The sequence below is a fragment of the Solanum tuberosum genome, unplaced genomic scaffold, assembly GCF_000226075.1.
Source record: "Solanum tuberosum cultivar DM 1-3 516 R44 unplaced genomic scaffold, SolTub_3.0 scf00279, whole genome shotgun sequence".
Classification (NCBI taxonomy): domain Eukaryota; kingdom Viridiplantae; phylum Streptophyta; class Magnoliopsida; order Solanales; family Solanaceae; genus Solanum; species Solanum tuberosum.
In genome coordinates, this window is record NW_006239204.1 from 345780 (window position 1) to 366630 (window position 20851).

Here is a 20851-nt window from a genome sequence, read left to right on the forward strand (position 1 = left end):
GATCATATTGGGACATTTATTAGCAATATGTGTTGCGCCCAAACGCACACACAAGTGTATGTGGTCGTGCAAGTATTAAAGTAGCTCTTTTTAAGAACCGAGTATCGTACAAGACATTTATTTCAATGGTGGCCAGTCACGAAATACTAAAGCAAGAACAAAAGAGAGATTCATATTATAATCAACATCATTCCATTAAAATCAATAAAATACAATCATTTTGTAGCCACATCCCTAGAACTAAGGAAATTAGCTACTCATAATATGATTCTCAATTTTGCATAGTTCAATTAACATAAAAGAGATCAAATGGAGTAAAGTTTAGGAATAAACTCTAAAAACAGATGAAACAGCTCCCAAAGTCGTCATTTTTCAAAACCAAGAAAAATAATAATTAATAAAATAAAATCCAATTCTATTTATAATTTAGGAAAAAATATAGAAAATTGGAGCCTAGGTCCGCGATGCAGAGATGCTCGGAAATGCTAACTTTAATCGAACACATGTTCTCCGCGATGTGGAAAGGTTACAGAGTCTTCTGACTCAAAATTCATTACACAACGAGCAAATAATAATTTCACTCTCCGCGACTCGTAGAGGATACGAAGCTTGTTTTAACTTCCTTTTGCTTGGATCCACTCTTGCTTCCCAATTTCCACTTTTGTGCTCGTTTCCTTTTTATCACCACCTACACAACTAATCATATTGGTTAGTCCGAATGAATTAACACAACTTGACACTACTAAAAACTAGCGAATTTATTCTCAAACTTGACCAAAACATGGGTGTTATTTGGTTTCTTGGCATAAAAATATGCCCAAGATCACCACCCCACACTTAGAGCTTTGTTCATCCTTGAACAATTCACCATGCTAATCTTATACCTAGACTCACTCATACTGGCATTTGTGCTTCCACAACTTACTTTTAGGAATCTTTTATCAAATCAAAATATGTATGTTTTAATTCACACTTGGCCTTGGCCACTTGCAGATACCATCTCAAGTATTCACTCGACAACTTTAAGCAACCTAAACATTACACTTCATGCCAGCCATCAAATATCACTTATATTTCATAAAACAAGTGCCCCTCACGCAAAGAAAGTAGTCCACACTTCACTCACAAGATTAATTATAACATGTGGACTTAACATCACAATTCAAACCTCACACTCACAAATAAAATTCAAATGTATGCACAAAGAACCATAGGCTTTCCCATTATGTACATCTCCACTAATTAAGAACGTTTTACAAAGAATCAAATAGGACTTTCACATGTTGTAAATGAGGCTAAGGGACGGGTAGGAAAGTTATATAATAGTGACTCACACTCCCCTAAGCACTATGTACATTTCAGACATCATCACCTTTTTCTTCATTTTTCAGCTCTCTCTTTACAATGCTATCACAAGTAGTTCACATCATTTCATGAATTTCCCTCAAATCTTTATTCCGTAGACCAATTTTTTCTCTTCTTCTTCCTCTTCCTCTTCCTCTCTCCTTCTTATTCTCCTTCTCCTCCTCCTCCTCCTACTCCTTCTTCTTCTTCCTCTTCTTCTTCTTCTTCTTCTTCTTCTTCTTCTTCTCCATTTCCTTTTTCTTTTCCTTCTTCTCCTCCTTATCCTTGTCCTTCTCTTTTTTCTCCTTCTTCTTCTCCTCCCTCTTCTCCTTCTTCTCCTTCTTCTCCTTTCTCTTCTCCTTATTCTGCTCCTTCTTCTGCTTCTCCTTCTTCTTCTTATCCTCCCTCTTCTCCTCCTTCTCCTCCTCCTTCTCCCTCTTCTTCTCCTTCTTCTTATTCTTTTTTTTCTCCTCCTTCTTCTCCTTCTTATCCTTCTTCTTCTCCTTCTTCGTCTCCTTCTTATTCTCCTTCTCCTCCTCCTCCTCCTACTCCTTCTTCTTCTTCCTCTTCTTCCTGTTCTTCTTCTTCTTCTTCTTCTTCTTCTTCTTCTTCTATATTCTTCTTCTATATATTGGGGAATCATTCTTTAAATGAGGGATTTTTCATCACTTTGTAACTATCATTGGTCGCCTGTTGACTTTCAATTCTACTACTTACAAACAGTCTATACTGCAATGCTTAGGCAAGCAGGGTGCAAACAACTAAGGATTCAATAAAATTGTTCTGGTGAAAATGTTGTTACCAACAAAAGGCTAAAGGTTCAAAGGGGTAACTAGTGATAATATATGAAAAGACTACACTTTCTGAAGATATTAAAGGAGACCTATTATCATTTCCTAAACAAAACAACACTTCGATTTTGCTTTAATAACATGCCGAGAAAGTTCCAGACTAAGATGCTATATATGGAAAACACAACACCTCACCACACATTGCACAAGTTCAAGTCAAGTCGGCTTTATCATCAGGCAAAACACTTAGCTCATGCAACAGTTCCATTTAAGCTTAAGTTGCAGTATTTAGAATCAAATACAAGAATTCAAAGACATCGACCTATATTACCCACATGCTTTCATACAATTTCACTTTCAGAATTTAAGCTTCAACACAAACACCATACATACGACTCAATGATGAAAATTACCCTTAAGACGGTCGTCACCCATCTATCATAGGGCATTGCAACTCAACTACGACGACTAACTCAATTCTAAAAAGAAAAATCTTTTTGTATTTTGTACGGTTCAAAGGGACTATCCTTGGCCAAAGATTTGAAAACAAGCTCCAAGGAACCCAAAATAAAAATAAAGAAATCAAAACTACCATTGTTCAAACTAATATATACTTCAGAGTGAATTCACACCCCACCCCACATTGTAAACACAAGCACTGTCCCTAGTGCTACAAAATATCAAAAATTCAAGTATAGAGGTAAGGTGAATCACTCCCTCATCAATCCTTCATGGCGTCTCCTCCTCGGCCTCCTCTATAGCCTATGGTGGGTCCACCTCCTCTGTGTCTTAGAGTACCTTACATGATCACCTGCAAAGTACTCCAACATCATACAAAACTAATTCAACCCACATAAGTTCACACAAGTACCCAAAAGTCACGGAGCATGGGTGGGGATAGGACCACCCCACTCTTACTCGTGTGCACTACCCACGCCGAACCATTAGGTACTCAGATTTCCCTAACGTTATTCAAAACACTTAGCGGGTAGCACAAACTCATCAATTAGACTTCTATCATCCGTACCCACACGTATTCAATCAAAAAGTGCTACTCAAGACTTCACACTTACACAACTAAATGCACATTTAACATACAATAATAATCAACCACATAAAAAAAGAACAACTCACAAATCACCCCATCATCAACTTGCTCAACACAATTTCGTACTCAATACATTACCACCATACTATTCGTACTCAAGATTTCGAAACTAATATAATGACAATCATACACAAATTCCACTAAAGGTTTTGTGATGACATTCATAATTCACCCAAACCTATCCCCAAAGGTCTTGATCGAAGTACGTAGCCTGCACCAATTTCATGAGAAATATTAAAGAACACATACCTATTACGTGTGAGAAGGTGTCACGACCCAAGCCATACCCTAGGCGCAACATGGCGTATAGGACCCCGAGAGGCCCTACACAATCCACTGAGCATACATTATACAAGATAATAGAAAATTTAGAGATTTTAAAAGAGAATTTCAAAATATAAGAGTTGATAAAATGCAGCGAAAGTCTAACATAGTCCCAAAGTCATCTAGTACATCAAGAGTGATGGACGTAAACCGTACATCACATACAGTATTGAAAGTTAAGACAATTAGAAATAAAGGCTTGGTCCTCGAAACATGAGGACTCACCAATCTTCGATATCTACTAAGTGATCCCTAGCCATGGAGATGCGAAAATGGAGCTTCGGACCTTACATTTGAAAAAAATGTAGGCAAGAATATGCATTAGTACAAAGAATGTACCAAGTACGATAGCAATGCATATAAGATATAAAACCATGCTAAAAGGGACTTTTCGTTACATGCAAAGACCAAATTAAAACATAAGGTAAGAGGTTAGAAAACATAATCGTGATCATGGTCAATGCAGGTAGAAATCGTCTTAAAACACATGTGAGATACTTCTTGAAGTAACCTTAGTTCATTATTGTGGGAAGTAGCCTTAACCGACAAAGAGACCATGTGAGCTATAACATGGAATCCGGTGTCTACCCCACACCAAAAATAGGTGTTCTCACTTGCCAAGGTAAGAACCATGAACTTCTACCTTACATGGATCCACTAGCTAATGTCTATTTAGATAAACTTATGGTGGCACATAGCTTATGGGACATGGGTAATCGCCACTTGTCCACTTGGTGCATAAATCCCACGGAATAGTCATTAGTCTTAACTTATCTTAACATTCATGAGACATGGGTATTCACCGCTTGTCTTATCATTAGAGGACATGGTTAATCACCACTTTCCTCATCATTAGAATAACTCCTTAACTTGATTCAAAGTTTATTTGAAAAAACCTTTCAACCCTAAGAATCCTTATGTGATAAAACCCTTTCAAATTCATGTATTTAGTAATAGGTGAGAAATCTGTTCACAATAATAACAACATTGATACTTTACCCTCAAAGAATCCTTAAATCATTTTCATCGATTTCATAAGAACATGCATATCTTCATAAACTCATCTTTCATGATTCAAAAGCTTCATTATATGATCAAATCTAGAAAACACTAATTTCACATGGGTTCATGAGAATTCAACTTAGAAACATGCAATTACTTCAATTGATGCATAAAAAGACAATAAACAATCAATTAGATCATAATTGGAAAGAACACATTAGATTGAGTAAAAACCCTAACTTCCATTAGAGATTCTACTTTGCACAATTGGAGAATTTAGGAACTCTATAGACGAAAGAGCTCTATAGGTTAAGACTATCATACCTTGATGCCAAGAGATTATAATCAGTGGTGAATTTTGGAGACTTAACCTTGAAACCCTAGTCTTCTTCTTCAAGCTTTTAGAAAGAGAATATTTGGGGAAGAACTTTGATCAACTTTGAGAATTTGGTAGAATCAGTTCAATTGGGGAATTTTGGGGGTAAAAATGTTTATTTAGGGACTCTAATAAAAGGTAAAATGGCATAGTATTGGGTTAGAATAATTAGGAAAAGACCCAAAATTCCCTTCTTAAAATAACTTCCGACTTCACCAACAGCCAGATCTACGGTCCATTGGTCACACCAAAGACCGTCCTAGTTGGTCGTTGGTGGGTTCAGAGACCACCAACTTTGACCCATCATCGACGGGACCCATGTACGGTCTGTGGGTCAACCTACGGACTCTACACCTCAATTGTAGATCTCAACTTTTGATTGTAAAACTTCTCTAAGTCTGGGACTCACCTACGAGACATACCTACAACTCGTGCATAGGACAACAAACCGTCCTAGTGAACTGTATGAAAATACTGAAACTTTGACATTTTTAGAAAGTTTGAACTTGCCACACACAGGCCTACTTACATATCGTGTGTCAGACTACAGGCCGTTGGTGGCTCCGTTAGTACTGGTACCAGATCCAAGAAATCTACAAAAAAAATTAATCTTTTCGAATCCGAGGTGTTACAGAGGGAGCGACTTGAGAGAGAAGAGGGTAAAATCAACTTTGTGTTACATATTCGGACTTGAAGATTCGTGAAAGGAGAAAAAGAGGGTAAATTTGTGGGTTAATGGGGATAATAATGGTGAATTTGGGTGAAGATTAGGATTAAATGGGGAGTGGGTCGGGTATTTGGAAAAATTATGGGTGAAACCCGTCTAATATTATGAAAATCAAAATTAACAAACCTGCTATCATGCCTCGAGGCTACCCCCTTGACATAACACGGGACCTAGAATCATGAGTGACCCCAAGCTAACCATGTGTCTAGCATATATCAACCATACTGAGAATAACTAAATAAGACATGTACTATGCGGAAGCTAAAATAATGGATAACTGAAAGTGTGGAAAAACCATACTAGTATGAATATATAAAATATAATGAAAGTCTAGTGATGACTGAAACACCACTTAACAACTCAAGATGTATCTACTACTATGTCTAAAAAGCCTCTAACTTAGTTGAGTTGTTGGGACATGCCCCAGCTTACTCTAACAAAATTGAAACTAAAAATAATGACTAAAATGAAAGCATGTCTATTGTCCTCGGAATATGAGGACTCACCAATAAAGCTATTGAATGTGGACCGATAATCGATCTAAGCGTGATCTGGATGCTGAGTACCTGAACCTACATCATAAAAAGGATGTAGCGCAGAGTATGCGTCAGTACTTGGAATGTACTAAGCATGCATGATATAGATATTAAGTTGAACAAATATATATGAGTTGAATAAAGCATAACTGAGCAATGACGTAATGTGAACAAGAACATAAATACTGAAACATAACTGAAAAACTAAGTTGAATGCAATGACCAAGTGTTAATCATGAAGATAACATGTTGAACTGTACACTTATATAAATGTTGAAAACCTGGTAAAATAACTAATTGTCTGACTGTGGGAGCTACTATTTACCGACATAAACTACGTGAGCTAAATGCGGAGTCCAATGTATATGCCCCATCGAGAGGACCCAATATACCTTGCCAGGGTATAAAGGCATAACTGGTGTGATCACTAAATCTGATGCTCAACAGAGGGGACTTATAATCCTATGCGGGCACATAGTTCTTGGACTATGAGGGTACGATGAACCGTAGTCCAACTCGATGCTAAGTCTACTCCCAACTGAATACATGTGAAGATAATTTGCACTAAGTACTGAATCACTCAAAATATTGGCATGCTAACTGAGAATGCAACATTTATAAACTAGGAATGTGACATTCGTAATCTGGAGCATGATTTACTGTTTAACTGACCTAGCAAGTATAATTCATGAACTAAGAGAATTTACAAAAAACTAGGGTTGTGAGTTTTATACAAGGAATTATGAAAACATTCCAAGAAACATCTTATTTCGATTAAGGATACTACAACAACAAAATCACAACAAATCTCCAAGGTTTTATAAACTCTAGGTCTAAACAGGATATGGAGAATCAAGGAACAGACTGAATTCTAGGGACCTAGTGGATGAAAGGAATCCACTAGTGAAATTCCACATACCTGGTGACGATAACTATGGAGAAATCCTTTGGATTTCGGGGTTGAACTTGAAGAAAACCTCATGTTTGTTCTTAAGAGGGCTGGTCAACTTTCCTCTTCTTTTTGCTCTAATTTGGCTAATTTTTGGAGAATAAAGGTTTTGGGTAGGTTATGACTAGGTTATTAGGCTTAGACTTAGTAAAACGACGTAGTGTAGGCATCAAACGATGTAGTTTAAGGGCCCCAACGCATAGGGAAAAGACTAAAACGACCCTAACTTAAAAGCTTATGAATGCCATCTACTATAGGACTGACGGGCCATCGTTTGAACTACCAACCATTGTTTGGGGTCGTCGTTCATGTTTTGCCCGACTAGGCTTCACTAAAATGAACATAACTATTTACTCCAAGCTTGGATTTTACCAAACTCAGTGGAGTTGGAAAGAGGATTAAATTATCTTTAATTTGATAGGTCATGGGCCACCTAATTCATTTTGTGCTAAAAGATATGTCCGTTTGAAGTTGACCTAACAACCATTTTCCTCCAATTAGCTGTTGACCCTCACCTACGGTCTGTAGGTCCAACCACAGACCGTACTGGTCGACCATGGGTGGGATCAGAAACCATCAAAATTTGGACTTTAACGACGAAACCCCACCTACGGTCTGTGGTTCTGCCTATGGTCCATGGGTGGTTCTGTTGGTACTGGCACCAGTTTTTTGAAAACTAGGATTTTCTTCATTTTGAGACCCGATGTGTTACATTATCTCCCCCTTGGGAACATTCGTCCTCGAATGAAGTCTAAATGAGCTGAGTATAGAGGGAAGGGGCTTCAATCCCTACCACTAAGTAGTAGAAACTGATATCTAACTGAATTGAGTTCCAAGAACATGCAAATATGTTGAAATGCAGGAATAACTGAGGGAACAAGATACTGAGACTGAATTACACAAGAGTAAACTGAGAGACTGGAGAGGAACTATTACCTCAAGCTAAAATGGAATCGGAAGGAAAGAGGTGACGATACTTGGCCATCATAGTTGCATCTACTTCCCAAGTATCTCTCTCTACGGACTGACTCCTCCACAAACCTTCACTGAAGAGACTTCCTTATTTCTCAACCTACGAACTTGACGGTCAAGAATTTCAACTGGCACCTCTGCATAACTGAGACTATCCTTCATCGCCACACTCTCTAATGGTACTATTGATGCCGGATCACCCACACACTTCTTCAACAAGGAAATGTGAAAGATCGGATGAACCACTGCCAGTTCTGCTAGCAACTCTAACTCATAACCCATATTACCAACCCTTTTAAGGATTCTGTAAGGACCTACATATCTAGGATTGAGCTTCCCTTTCTTGTCAAATCTCATCACCCCTTCATAGGTGACACCTTCAGGAAAACCCAATCATCGATTTCAAACTCTAAGTCCCTTCTCCTCACATATGCATAGGACTTTTGATGACTCTAGGTTGTCTTTATTCTATCTCTGATGAGATGAACTTTTTTCATAGCCTCATGAACCGAATCTGGCCCAATCAAGGCTGCTTCACCTACTTCAAACCAACCAATTAGAGACCTACATCTACGCCCATATAGTACCTCATACGGGGCCATCTGAATACTGTAATGGTAGCTATTATTATAGGTGAACTTTATGAGAGGTAGGTGATTGATATACCGTGAGTTTACGGTATTTTTGATGCATATCACTTGAAGTTGTGTGAGTCTTGGGCATTTTGTTATTAGATATAATGGTGTTTTTATGTAAATTTTGCAGGAAATAGGTTTGGAGCAGTTGAGTGAGAAAAGAGCTAAAATGGCAGAAGTAGCAGTTGACGGAGCCCAACCACGGACCGTCGTTGAGTTGATGGGCTAGAGGTGGGGAGGCATAGATGTGAATTCAAGGAAGTCTGACAATGTGTGGAACCACGGAGTCAAACAATGCCCCGTAGCTTGAGTGATGGGCCGTCGATTAATGGTCGTCGTTTTGATCAGAGAGTTAAGTTTCAGTACTTGAACTACGGAGGAACATGACAGACTGTAGTCAAATCCACGGATCATAGGTGGCAAGCGTCGTTTGAAGATCCTAAATTTTTGGCCAATTGCTGACCCACGGACCGTAGGTTGATCCACGGTCCGTAGCTCGTGTCGTCGATCGAAACAACGTCTGAACCAATATTTCCTTATTTCCTTTTCGTTTTTAGGGGTTTGACCTTTTGGAGACTATTGTTCTTATCTTTTGGAATTATTTTGCAAAAGCTTTAGCAATTTAATTCTTCAAGCTCGTTTATGAAATTTGCTTTTGATTTTCAATTCAAGATTTCGGTATTCATCTATTCTAATTGTAAGTTCATGATTTCTCTTATTAACCCTAATATGAATTGTGAATTCTCAAACATGAGTAGCTAAATCTACAACTAGGCTTGTGAGAACCATGATCAATTAACAATATATGAATAATAAATAAGTAATTTGAGAATAGTGTAAGCATGTATTGTTAATCCCTTAGTTTAGAATGCTTTCTAGCGGTGCACAACGTTAGAACTCGTCTCATTCCTACTTGCCAGACGAAGGAGGTAATGAATGAGAAAGGCATTTATCAACAAAGATTTAGTTAAGTTTAGCTGCTATCTAATAGCCTGACCTTAATCATTGTGATGCGAGGGCTAATCTGGGTTAAAGGTAAGGGTTAGTAAAGCATACAATCGTAGACGGACCAAGTTGCGTGGTGAAATTCCTTATTTAGATGACCAATCACTTAGGGATATCTAACTTATCAACCTTGCATGTGAACACTAGGATCGAGTTACTATTATTAGGAATATTGCGCTAAGAGCTTGTGGGGAGCACTTATGCCCTAGTTTTCATCTTATATTGATATCTCAAACTGCAAATCCTGCTTACTTGTTACTTAGTGATACAAATTAGCAAAACTGTCATTTTATTTACAAATCCCCCCCCCCCCTTGTTACTTTTCTCGAAAATAGTTTGACTAAACATAGATAATCGTAAGTTAGTTTAAGTCTAAACCATATTCCTCGTGGGATCGACCCTAACCTGAAAGTTAGGTTCTTTATTAGGCAACGACCGCTTCTACTTCTTTCGGGAGGTGTAATTTGGGCGTATCAAATTTTGGCACCGCTGCTAAGGAATACGACTTTTAGATTAGACTAAATTCATTATTGAACTTTAGTCAAGTATTTCCTGATTTTACATTTTTGTTTTGTTTTTATTTTATACATGGCTTACCTCAAGTGTATGCCAAGTGATAACGTTCAAATATACTTCTTGAAAAGAAATATAAACGATCGTATGCAATATATTTACCCAACTATGAGTCAGGGTCGATCCCATAGAGAATATGGAAGAATATTGTCAATAATAAATATTTAACTCGATAGTCGTTAAATAAAAATGGGGGGATTTAAATTGAAATAAAATAAAAACAATAAAAATAACTTTGAACTAAATATTTATTTATATTCAGATTATTAAAAGTAACTAGGAATGTGTTCCCCATAAGCTCATAACGCGGTAATCCTAATAATAGCAATCATTTCCTAGTGTATTACATGCAAAGTTATAAGTTTGGTATCTCTAATTCCTTTGTCCGGCATCTAGAGAATTTCACCCCACACCTTGGTCTGGCTACGTGTGTATAATTTACTAACCCTTACCTTTACCTCATATTAGACATCACATCGATGTATGGCTTAGTTTTCACCCTCGCACCAATCGACATTAGACTATTAGATAGTATCACACTAAATCTATGTTGATAATTCTTTTCTCGTTAATTGCCTCATTGGTCTGATAAATGCATGCAATAACACTATTCAAGAATTACTTAGTTACTATTCATACTTTGTTAATCATTCATGGTTCCCACAACCCTAGTTATGAAATTTAGCTACTCATTATCTCAAAAACACAATCAAAATTTATTAAAATAAATATGCTTGTGTTAATCATAAAAAGTTAAGAACAATAGCTAAACTATCTTTTATTAATCACGAATACAAATAAATAATAAAGGAGAAGAAATAATAAACCACAATTCTCCGGCCTCTACGGCGGCTCTTCCAAAGTTTCTAAGCTAGAAGAAAATTTATACTATATATTATTTTTTGATTGTTGCCCCCCTTAAAGAATAATTTTTCATCCTCTATTTATAGATAGAGAAACCCTATATAAAATAATTGAATTCAAGACAAATTAGGAAAACAAAACCCAATTAAATTGGGTTTGCACTGTACGGGTGATTTCATCAAATTGTTGGCGGCAGAGGGGCGCCGGTCGGCTGACACGTGGCAGCAGCAAGCCTAATTCAAATTGAATTGGCGTTCAACTTTGCACCATATATAGGAATATATTATTTTAATAAATTTAACACATTAAGCTGCTTGCTTGATTTCCTTCTTCAATCTTCTATTTTTAATTCGTTTTAGCTTTAAATTTCTTCGTTTTCCCACCAAATTAATCCTACAAATAAAATACACTATTTAGTACAATCCATAAAATTTCTGCTCAAAAAAAGAAAAATATAAATAATAAATGTGAGGCAAATAATGATTAAAAATATGCATTTTGTCCTCACATCAACACCCCACACTTAAACTTTTGTTCGTCCTCGAGCAAACATTAAAGCTCATCCCAAAAAAATCATACTAGCAATGTCATTACTTTGGTTAATACAAACAATTAGGTCATATAACAATTTCAAAACATCAAGCAGATCATTATGCAAGACTACCAAATAAACAACAAACCTCTAATCTCCTAACCTCAAGGAAGGACTTTGAACTCATCAAATTTAAGCTTGCTCACCTACTCTCATCAAAGAAAGTTAATAAAATCACCTATCTATCATGAAACAAGTGCCCTCACAAGAAGAAATAGTCCACACACTCAAATCAAAAGATTGAATATAAATTAAGGACTTAGCATCAAAGAACACTCTCACACTCACAATGAAAATTCACATGTATGTACAAAGAACCATATGCTTGCACATTATGTACATCTCCACTAATTAAGCATGCTTGAATAAAATCAAATATGACTTTAATGGGTTGTAATGTAGGCTAAGGAACGGGTAGGAAAACTATATAATAGTGACTTACACTTCCTTAAGCACTTTGCAATTTTAGACTTCATCACCCATTATTTTCTTCTCTTTATTTTCAGCTCTCTCTTCAACAATTATTTCACAAGTAATTCTCGTAATCTCAAGAATGTTTCAATCTATTTTTGTTAATTAATTTTTTAAAAAGTTTTCCTTCATAATAGTCACCCTCAACTTACGTATTTTACAAGCATTAAGGTGCACAGTGTCCTTGGAAGGACCAAGGCCATCATCAAGGTAACTTTTTCTTTCTTTTTTTCATGTCACATTCTTTTGTTCTTTTTTTTTCATGTCACATCTTTTTATTGAGGGTTTTTAAGCACCTTGTAGCTATCATTGATTACTTTTCCACTCAACCATCTTTTTTTCTCAGAATTGATAATTAGAATAAGTCTATGCTATAATGCTCAAGGAAGCAAGATGCAAAAACTAGGGATTCAACAAAATTGTCAAGGGCAAAATATGACTACCAACAAAAGGCTACAGGCTCAAAAGGGCTAACTAGTGATAAAATATCTGAAAAGGCTAAAATTTATCATACAAATCAAAGAAAGTCTATTATCATCTCATAAACAAAGCATCACTTTTTATTTCGCTTCAATAACATGCAAGACAAGTTCTAGACTAAGATGCAAAACATGGAATAAACAAAATCTCACCACACATGGCACAAGTATCAATCAAGATGGATCAGTTCCACTTCTAAGAGAGACAGGATCATAACAAACTACAAAATAAAATAAGTTATATACAAAGTCACAACCATGAACCTAGATGTCAAAAAGTTTGCAATTTCACTAGCAATCAAGCATTCACAAGAAAGTACTACTCAAATTTAGGCCCAAATAGTAAGTATCACATAACTCAAAATGGTTTTTTCTTTTCTCTCCAAAAAAAATAAAAATAAAAATAAGATTTAAAAGTAAAATTTATTCCTACAAAAAATAAAAGACACTCGGTTCAAAGGGACTATCCTCAGGAAAAAACCAAAAATAAAAACCAAGGAACCCATCCTAAAAAAAACTCAATAAAACAGTAAAAACTAGGAATTTATTCCTCCACCCCACACTTAAAAAGATGATATGTCCCCAAAGCATTAAATAAAATTTAAAACAAGGGTTAGGAAAACTCCGTGAGGCCTTTAGGCCTAACTAGTAGCATGTTCTCTTAATTTTCATCACCCCACACTTAAGCTCAAACATGCTCCTTCGCTTCAATTTTTTTTTTGAGTACTCAGACTTTCCCTAATCTGCAAAAACAAGAAAAGAAAAAAAGTGATACTAATAAAATAAAAATAAGAAGTTACACTACTAATTGGGTTGCCTCCCAATAAGTGCTTAATTTAACGTCGCGGCACGATACCATCAATTTTACTATTTTTCCTTCCACTTTGAGGATATGAATTGCACCCCCAATTTTGAATCAATTTTTCTATCACGCTCAAGGGGTGGTGGTACAAAAATAAAGGTCCCAAGCAATAGATATCGCATTATTCACCTCTTGGATCCTAAGTGAGGAATGTAATTATCTCATATTGAAACAATAAATTCAAGAATATAGACACATTATTCCTCCTCCATACACTCTTCTATAGGCTTAGATGACTCGATTAATATTTATGAGTCGATCAAGTAGCCAGGATCCCCTCTTTAACTCCCTCTTTGTATTTCTTTACTCCACCTTTCGGATTCGTTATTATTTTTCCTATCTTACTTGTCGATATATTTTTGTTTATTCGCATTTGAGGACAACTGCTTTTATTTGTGGTGGGGTGAGGCTCACGCCTTTTGTGTTGACATTCATGTTTTGTTGTCTACTTTAATTTGTGTTTGAAATACTAATTTTCTGTGGATGTTTGAGCTCATGGCTCCTGTTGTTCTAATTGAAAACAATTTTGATCCTTCCAAAAAAAAAATTGCCACCTCTTGTGTTGAAAGTGGCCATTCTTTTGCAAAAAAATTTTAGTCTCGATTTCGATCAGTACCGATGACTTGAATAGTGCTCCCAATTGAACAAACACGAATGCACGACTACTACGAGGCCAAATGAAGTTACATAGACAATATGTGCACTCTTTGCATCTCGTTGTGACTAGCCATTTATCGAATTGATTGTCTTGTGAGGACCGTTGCACACTAGCGAACGTGTCTATTCTTGTTTGACTGAAGTATCGATGCCTTGTGTGATTGATATCATTCAAATATACCTCTTGAAAAGAAATATAAACGATTGTATGCAATATATTTACCCAACTATGAGTCGGGGTCGATCCCATAGAGAATATGGAAGAATACTGTCAATAGCAAATATGTAACTCAATAGTCGTTATATAAAAATGGGGGGATTTAAATTGAAATAAAATAAAAATAATAAAAATAGCTTTGAACTAAATATTTTATTTATGTTCAGATTATTAAAAGTAACTAGGAATGTGTTCCCCATAAGCTCATAACGCGGTAATCCTAATAATAGCAATCCTTTCCTAGTGTATTACATACAAAGTTATAAGTTAGGTATCTCTAAATTCTTGGTCCGGCATCTAGAGAATTTCACCTAGCGCGCCTTGATCCCGCTACGTGTGTATAATTTACTAACTCTTACCTTTACCTCATATTAGACATCACATCGATGTATGTCTTAGTTTTCACCCTCGCACCAATCGAAATTAGACTATTAGATAGTATCACGCTAAATCTATGTTGATTTTTCTTTTCTCATTAATTACCTCATTAGTCCGACAAGTAGTAACGAGGCAAGTTCTAACGTTGGCCACTGTTAAAAAGACTTCTAAACGAAAAAATATCAATGCATGAAATAACATTATTCAAGAATTACTTAGTTACTATTTATACTTTGTTAATCGATCATGATTCCCACAACCCTAGTTATGAAATTTAGGTACTCATTATCTCAAAAACACAATCAAAATTTATTAAAATAAATATGTTTGTGTTAATCATAAAAAGTTAAGAACAATAGCTAAACTATCTTTTATTAATCACGAATACAAATAAATAATAAAAGAGAAGAAAGAATAAACCACAATTCTCTGGCCTCCATGGCGGCTCTTCCAAAGTTTCTAAGCTAGAGGAAAATTTATATTGTGTATTGTTTCTTGATTGTTGCCCCCCTTAAAAATTAATTTTGCATCCCCTATTTATAGATAGAAAAACCCAAAATAAAATAATTGAGTTTAAGACAAATTAGGAAAACAAAACCCAATTAAATTGGGTTTGCACAGTAAGCGTGATTTCTCCAAATTGTTGGCGGCAGAGGGGCGCCGGTCGGCTGACACGTGGCAGCAGCAAGCCTAATTCAAATTGAATTGCCGTTCAACTTTGCACCATATATAGGAATATATATTATTTTAATAAATTTAATTCATTAAACTGCTTGCTTGATTTCCTTCTTCAATCTTCCATTTTTAATTCGTTTAAGCTTCAAACTTCTTCGTTTTCCCACCAATTTAATCCTTTAAATAAAATACACTATTTAGTACAATCCATAAAATTTCTACTAAAAAAAATAAAAATATAAATAATAAATGTGAGGTAAATAATGATTAAAAATATGTATTTTGTCCTCACATCACAAAGTACATGGATCCAAGGAAGTCCCCTGACGCCCTACGATCCAGAATTGAGGAGAAATTTGAGAAGAATGGTTGGAAGAGGCATAAATCTCGAGGTACACAATGATCCCATTGGAGAGGGTCAGGGGGATGGAGTTGGTTTTTGACCTCTTGGAGTTATGAATGTGCCTGCCAGGTTCAGGGTGGTCATCTAATAAAAATTACAGAAAGGGTGCAAAACCAGTCAGCACCGAGAGTTCGTGATAACTACAGGGTTGATTATGACTCGGTGGAGTCAACCGGTGCTATTGTTCTACCTCCACTACCACATGGACATTCTTTTGTGGTGACCAGTAGTCTCATGCAAATGCTTACATCAAGAGGGTTGTTTGCTGGGTTACCTTCGGAAGATCCATATGCTAACATGACTAAATTGAAAAGTTTATGTATGAGTAGTGTGGGACGACCAGACTTGGACATGGATGTAATAGGTTTGAGAGTATTCCCACTCTCGTTGATAGGTGATGTTGCTTTCGGAGCTGCCATACAATTCAATCTATACATGGGACCAGTTGTACAAGGTGTTCATGGCAATGTACTTTTCGGTGTCCAAGAAGTTGAATCTCAAGGATAAACTAAATAACTTCATGGCACGACCTTGAGAGTCGATAAGTAGTTCATGGGATAGATTCACTGGGTTCATGAGGAGTGTGCCGAACCACCGCATTGATGATGAGTCACTGAAAGAGTACTTCTACAGAGGACAGAATGACGATGGCAAGGCTGTGCTAGATACTATTGCGGGAGGTTCTTATGGGGAATGCACCTTTAAGGAGATTGCTGAGAAACTTGAGAGGATCTCCAAGAACAATAAGGCATGGAGCACTAGAAAGGCAAATACAGGTAGAAGCACGTTTGTGGTCCAAACTGCAACAAGTCAATCAAATGATGATATTCGAGAGGAGATGGCCCAAATGAGGAAAAAAATTGGCTTGGTATTAAAACATATGAGTGAGAGTGCAGAGAAAGTGAATGTTGTGAGCTACCAACCCAGAGCACCGCTAGTCGATGAGTACTTTTATGAGAAAGATGTGCATCAAGTGAATGATCAGACGGGGGGTTTTTGAACCAACTCCCAAGGTTCTAATTCAAATAATTGGCGCCAAGGTCGGAACTATGGTAACTACAACCGTGAAGGGAACTATGTCCGTGATGGGAACTTCAAATGTGATAACAACTATAATCAAAATGGCTATGGCAACAGGAATGAGAATAGTGGACCTTATGTTCCACCTGGTAATAGAGAGGCTGGGTCAAGTATGACTAGCATTGAAGATATGATGCAGAAGATAATGAAGAGATTTGATGCAACTGATGACAATATGAAGGAGATGTGTAATGATCTATCTGGAATTGGTCAGAAAGTTGACGCCCATGCAGTATCAATTAAGCAACTTGAGCAGTAGGTTAGTCTGTTGTCCGCGACGATGAACCTACGTCAACTAGGAACACTTCCTAGCAATACAATTCAAAATCCAAAAACTGATGGTCATTGCATGGCAGTCACTACTCGAGGTGAAAAGTAGAATATAGATCCCCCCGTGCCGACTGAGGTGGAAAGTGTGACAGAAAAAGGTGAGTATGAAGTTGAGGTTACTGAGGAGCCGAAAGTGGATGCAGAAAAGGAAGTTGAGGCAACCCAAAAAGTTATTACAATGCCTAGATCTCCAACTCCCTTCCCACTAAGGTTGGTGAAAAAGACTGAAGAGGGAAAATATCGCAGGTTCATAGCTATGTTGAAGCAACTATCCATAAATGTCCCGTTGATAGAAGCTTTGGAACAAATGCCTGGGTATGCGAAGTTCATGCAAGACTCGGTGAGCAAAAAGAGGGTTGTCAGTTTTAAGAATGAAGAAAAGTTTCAACATTGTAGTGCCATTGCTACTAGGTCACTTGTGCAGAAGAAAGAGGATCCTGGAGCTTTCACTATTCCTTGTACTATTGGTATACTGCACTTTGCGAAGGCCCTGTGTGATTTGGCAGCTATCATTAATTTGATGCCATTGTAGATCTATAAAAAGTTGGGTTTAGGAGCTCCAAAGCCGACTACAATACGTATACTTATGGCTGATAGAACTGTGAACAGACATATTGGAGTATTACAAAATGTCCTTGTGAAAGTTGAGTCATTCATCTTTTCGACGGATGTTGTGATACTGGATTGCGAGGTTGATTTTGAGGTCCCCAACATCTTAGGGAGACCATTTCTTGCTACTGGGCATGCGTTGGTTGATATGGAGAGAGGGCAGATGAAGTTTCGACTGAACAATGAAGAGGTAACTTTTAATATTTGTCAGTCTATGAAGCATGAAAGTGATCTCAAGAATCTTATCGGTATTAACTCATACTGTTGAGCAAGAACCCGAAATGTCTACCGAAGAGACGTTAGGTGTTGAGGCACTAGCAACTGTGATAATGAATTTTGAAAGTGATGGTATTTATGACTATGATGAGCTAGTTGCTGCACTTGAGGGGGTTCAGTTTCGTTTCAAGCCAAAGCGATTGCAATTAGACATGAAGAATCGTGACACTCCTCCAGCAAAACCATCCGTGGATGAGCCTCTGAAGTTGGAACTTAAGGTTATTCCATCTCACTCGTGGTATGTATTTTTGGGCTAGAACAACACTTTGCCTGTCATTATTGCGGCTGACTTGAGTGAAGGGAAAATAGAGGCTTTTATATCGGTATTGAAGCGATTTAAAAGGGCTATAAGATGGAGTATTGCGGACATTATTGGGATTCCACCAGACATTTGTTCTCACATAATTCAACTCATGTCGAACAACAAGCCAAGTATTGAGCATCAACGGAGGTTGAATTCCCCGATGCAAGAGGTTGTGAAAGGGAGATCATCAAGTGGTTAGATGTTGGATTCATATATCCTATTGCTGACAGTAGTTGGGTCTGCACAGTTCAGTGTGTGCCAAAGAAAAGAGGAATCATTGTGGTTCCCAATGCTAAGAATGAGCTTGTTCCAATGAGGCCGGTAACTATTTGGAGAGTGTGTATGGATTATTGCAAGTTGAATGCATGGACCGAGAAAGACCATTTCCCAATGTCGTTCATGGACCAAATGCTAGATCGTCTTGCTGGAAATGGTTGGTATTGTTGTCTAGATGGGTATTCGGTCTACAATCAAATCTCCATAGCTACGGAGGATCAAGAAAATACCACTTTCGCTTGTCCTTATGGGACTTTTGTGTTCAAGAGAATGTCGTTTTGGTTATGTAATTCTCCGGCTACATTCCAGCGTTGCATGATGTCTATATTTTCAGATATGGTGGAGGACACATTAGAGGTATTTATGGATGATTTCTCTTTTGTTGGTGATTCGTTTGATGACTGTTTGACTCATTTGGCTGAGGTGCTAAAACAGTGTGAAAAGTGCAATATTGTGCTCAATTGGGAAAAATGCCACTTTATGGTGAAAGAGGGTATAGTCCTGGGTCATCGGATTTCGTAGAAACGTATTGAAGTTGATAGAGCTAAAGTTGAGGTAATAGAAAAACTCCCACCACCCATCTTTGTAAAAGGTGTTAGAAGTTTTCTACCGAAGGTTCATCAAGAATTTCTCTAAAATTGCACACCCATTATGCAAGCTACTTGAGAAGGAGTGTAATTTTGAGTTTGATGATGCTTGTCTGAGAGCATTTGGGGAATTGAAAAACAAATTGATTTTTGAACCTGTCATTATTTCACCGGATTGGGGACAACCGTTTGAAGTGATGTGCAATGCAAGTGTGGTAGCACTTGGCGTAGTATTAGGACAAAGGCGAGAGAAAAATCTTCATTCTATTTACTATGCGAGCTAAGCTTTGAATATTGCTCAAAAGAACTATATTATGACTGAACATGAATGTTTGTTCTGGTTTTCGCATTTGAGAAGTTTAGATCCTATTTGCTTGGCACTAAAGTTATTGTGCATACTGGCCATTCTACATTGAGGTGTATTATGGCTAAGAAGGATGCAAAACTGAGATTGATTAGATGGGTACTATTGTTGCAAGAGTTCAACTTTGAGGTGTAAGATAAGAAAGGAACAAAAAATCAGGTTGCCGATCACTTATCCAGATTAGAGGAAGAAGCTATGATCAAGCTTGATGATGGCATTGAGATTAATGATGCATTCCATGATGAACATGTATTGGCTGCTTCTACTGAACTTATTCTTTGGTTAGCTGACTTTGCAAATTATTTGGCAAGCGAGTTGGTGCCTTAAGATTTGTCATTCCACCAAAGGAGAAAGTTCATGACTGATATGAAGAAATTCTTTTGGGAAGAGCCTTACTTGTTCTGTATCTGTGCTGATGAGATTATTTGTCGTTGTGTACCCGAGGTTGAGGTGATGAGTATACTACAGGCATGTCATTCATCACCTGTCGGTGGGCATCATAGTGGTATTCAAATTGCTCATAAAATTCTGCAGCGTGGGTATTACTATCCTACCATCCATAAAGATGCTCATTGTAACACCTTGTACCCGAAAATAGACCAGATTGCAGATTTTTTATGTTGAAGGTAGCACTCACGGAACCAACCACGGACCGTAGGAGGTCCCACGGTCCGTCCAGCAGGTCTGTGGTTCGTGTCAGCAAACTCCCCCAGAACTCAGCCAAAAATTCAGCTAACTGTTAACCCACAGCCGGACCTACGGTCTGTAGGTCAGGTCATGGACCGTGGTTCGTAACCGTGGATCGATGCCCCTAAACCCAGCTTCAGTCCCGATTGATGGTTGACCAGCACGGACCGTCATTCGATGCATGGTCCGTAGGTCTGACCGTAGGAAAGGGGAGCAGACAGTTAGAAGAAAATTGTGATCGGGTCAACTTCAGATGGTCATAACTTTTAGCACAAAAGGAATTAGTGTCCCATTACCTATGATATGATAGATAATTGAATCCTCTTTCCAACGCCACCGAGTTTGCTAAAATCTGACCTCCGAGTAAAAATTTATGCTCGTTTTAGTGAAGCCCTGCC

At 37.4% G+C, this 20851-nt stretch overlaps 1 protein-coding gene across 1 annotated transcript; it reads left to right on the forward strand.

Moving 5' to 3' along the window:
* Nucleotides 1-16514: 16514 nt before the first annotated feature.
* Nucleotides 16515-20093, forward strand: LOC107062899 (uncharacterized). The gene is made up of 8 exons (XM_015314098.1): nt 16515-16932; nt 16981-17252; nt 17400-17690; nt 17883-18097; nt 18180-18473; nt 18770-19238; nt 19761-19865; nt 19926-20093. Exons 1-8 carry the CDS (start codon nt 16515-16517, stop codon nt 20091-20093), a joined length of 2232 nt encoding a protein of 743 aa, XP_015169584.1.
* Nucleotides 20094-20851: the final 758 nt, after the last annotated feature.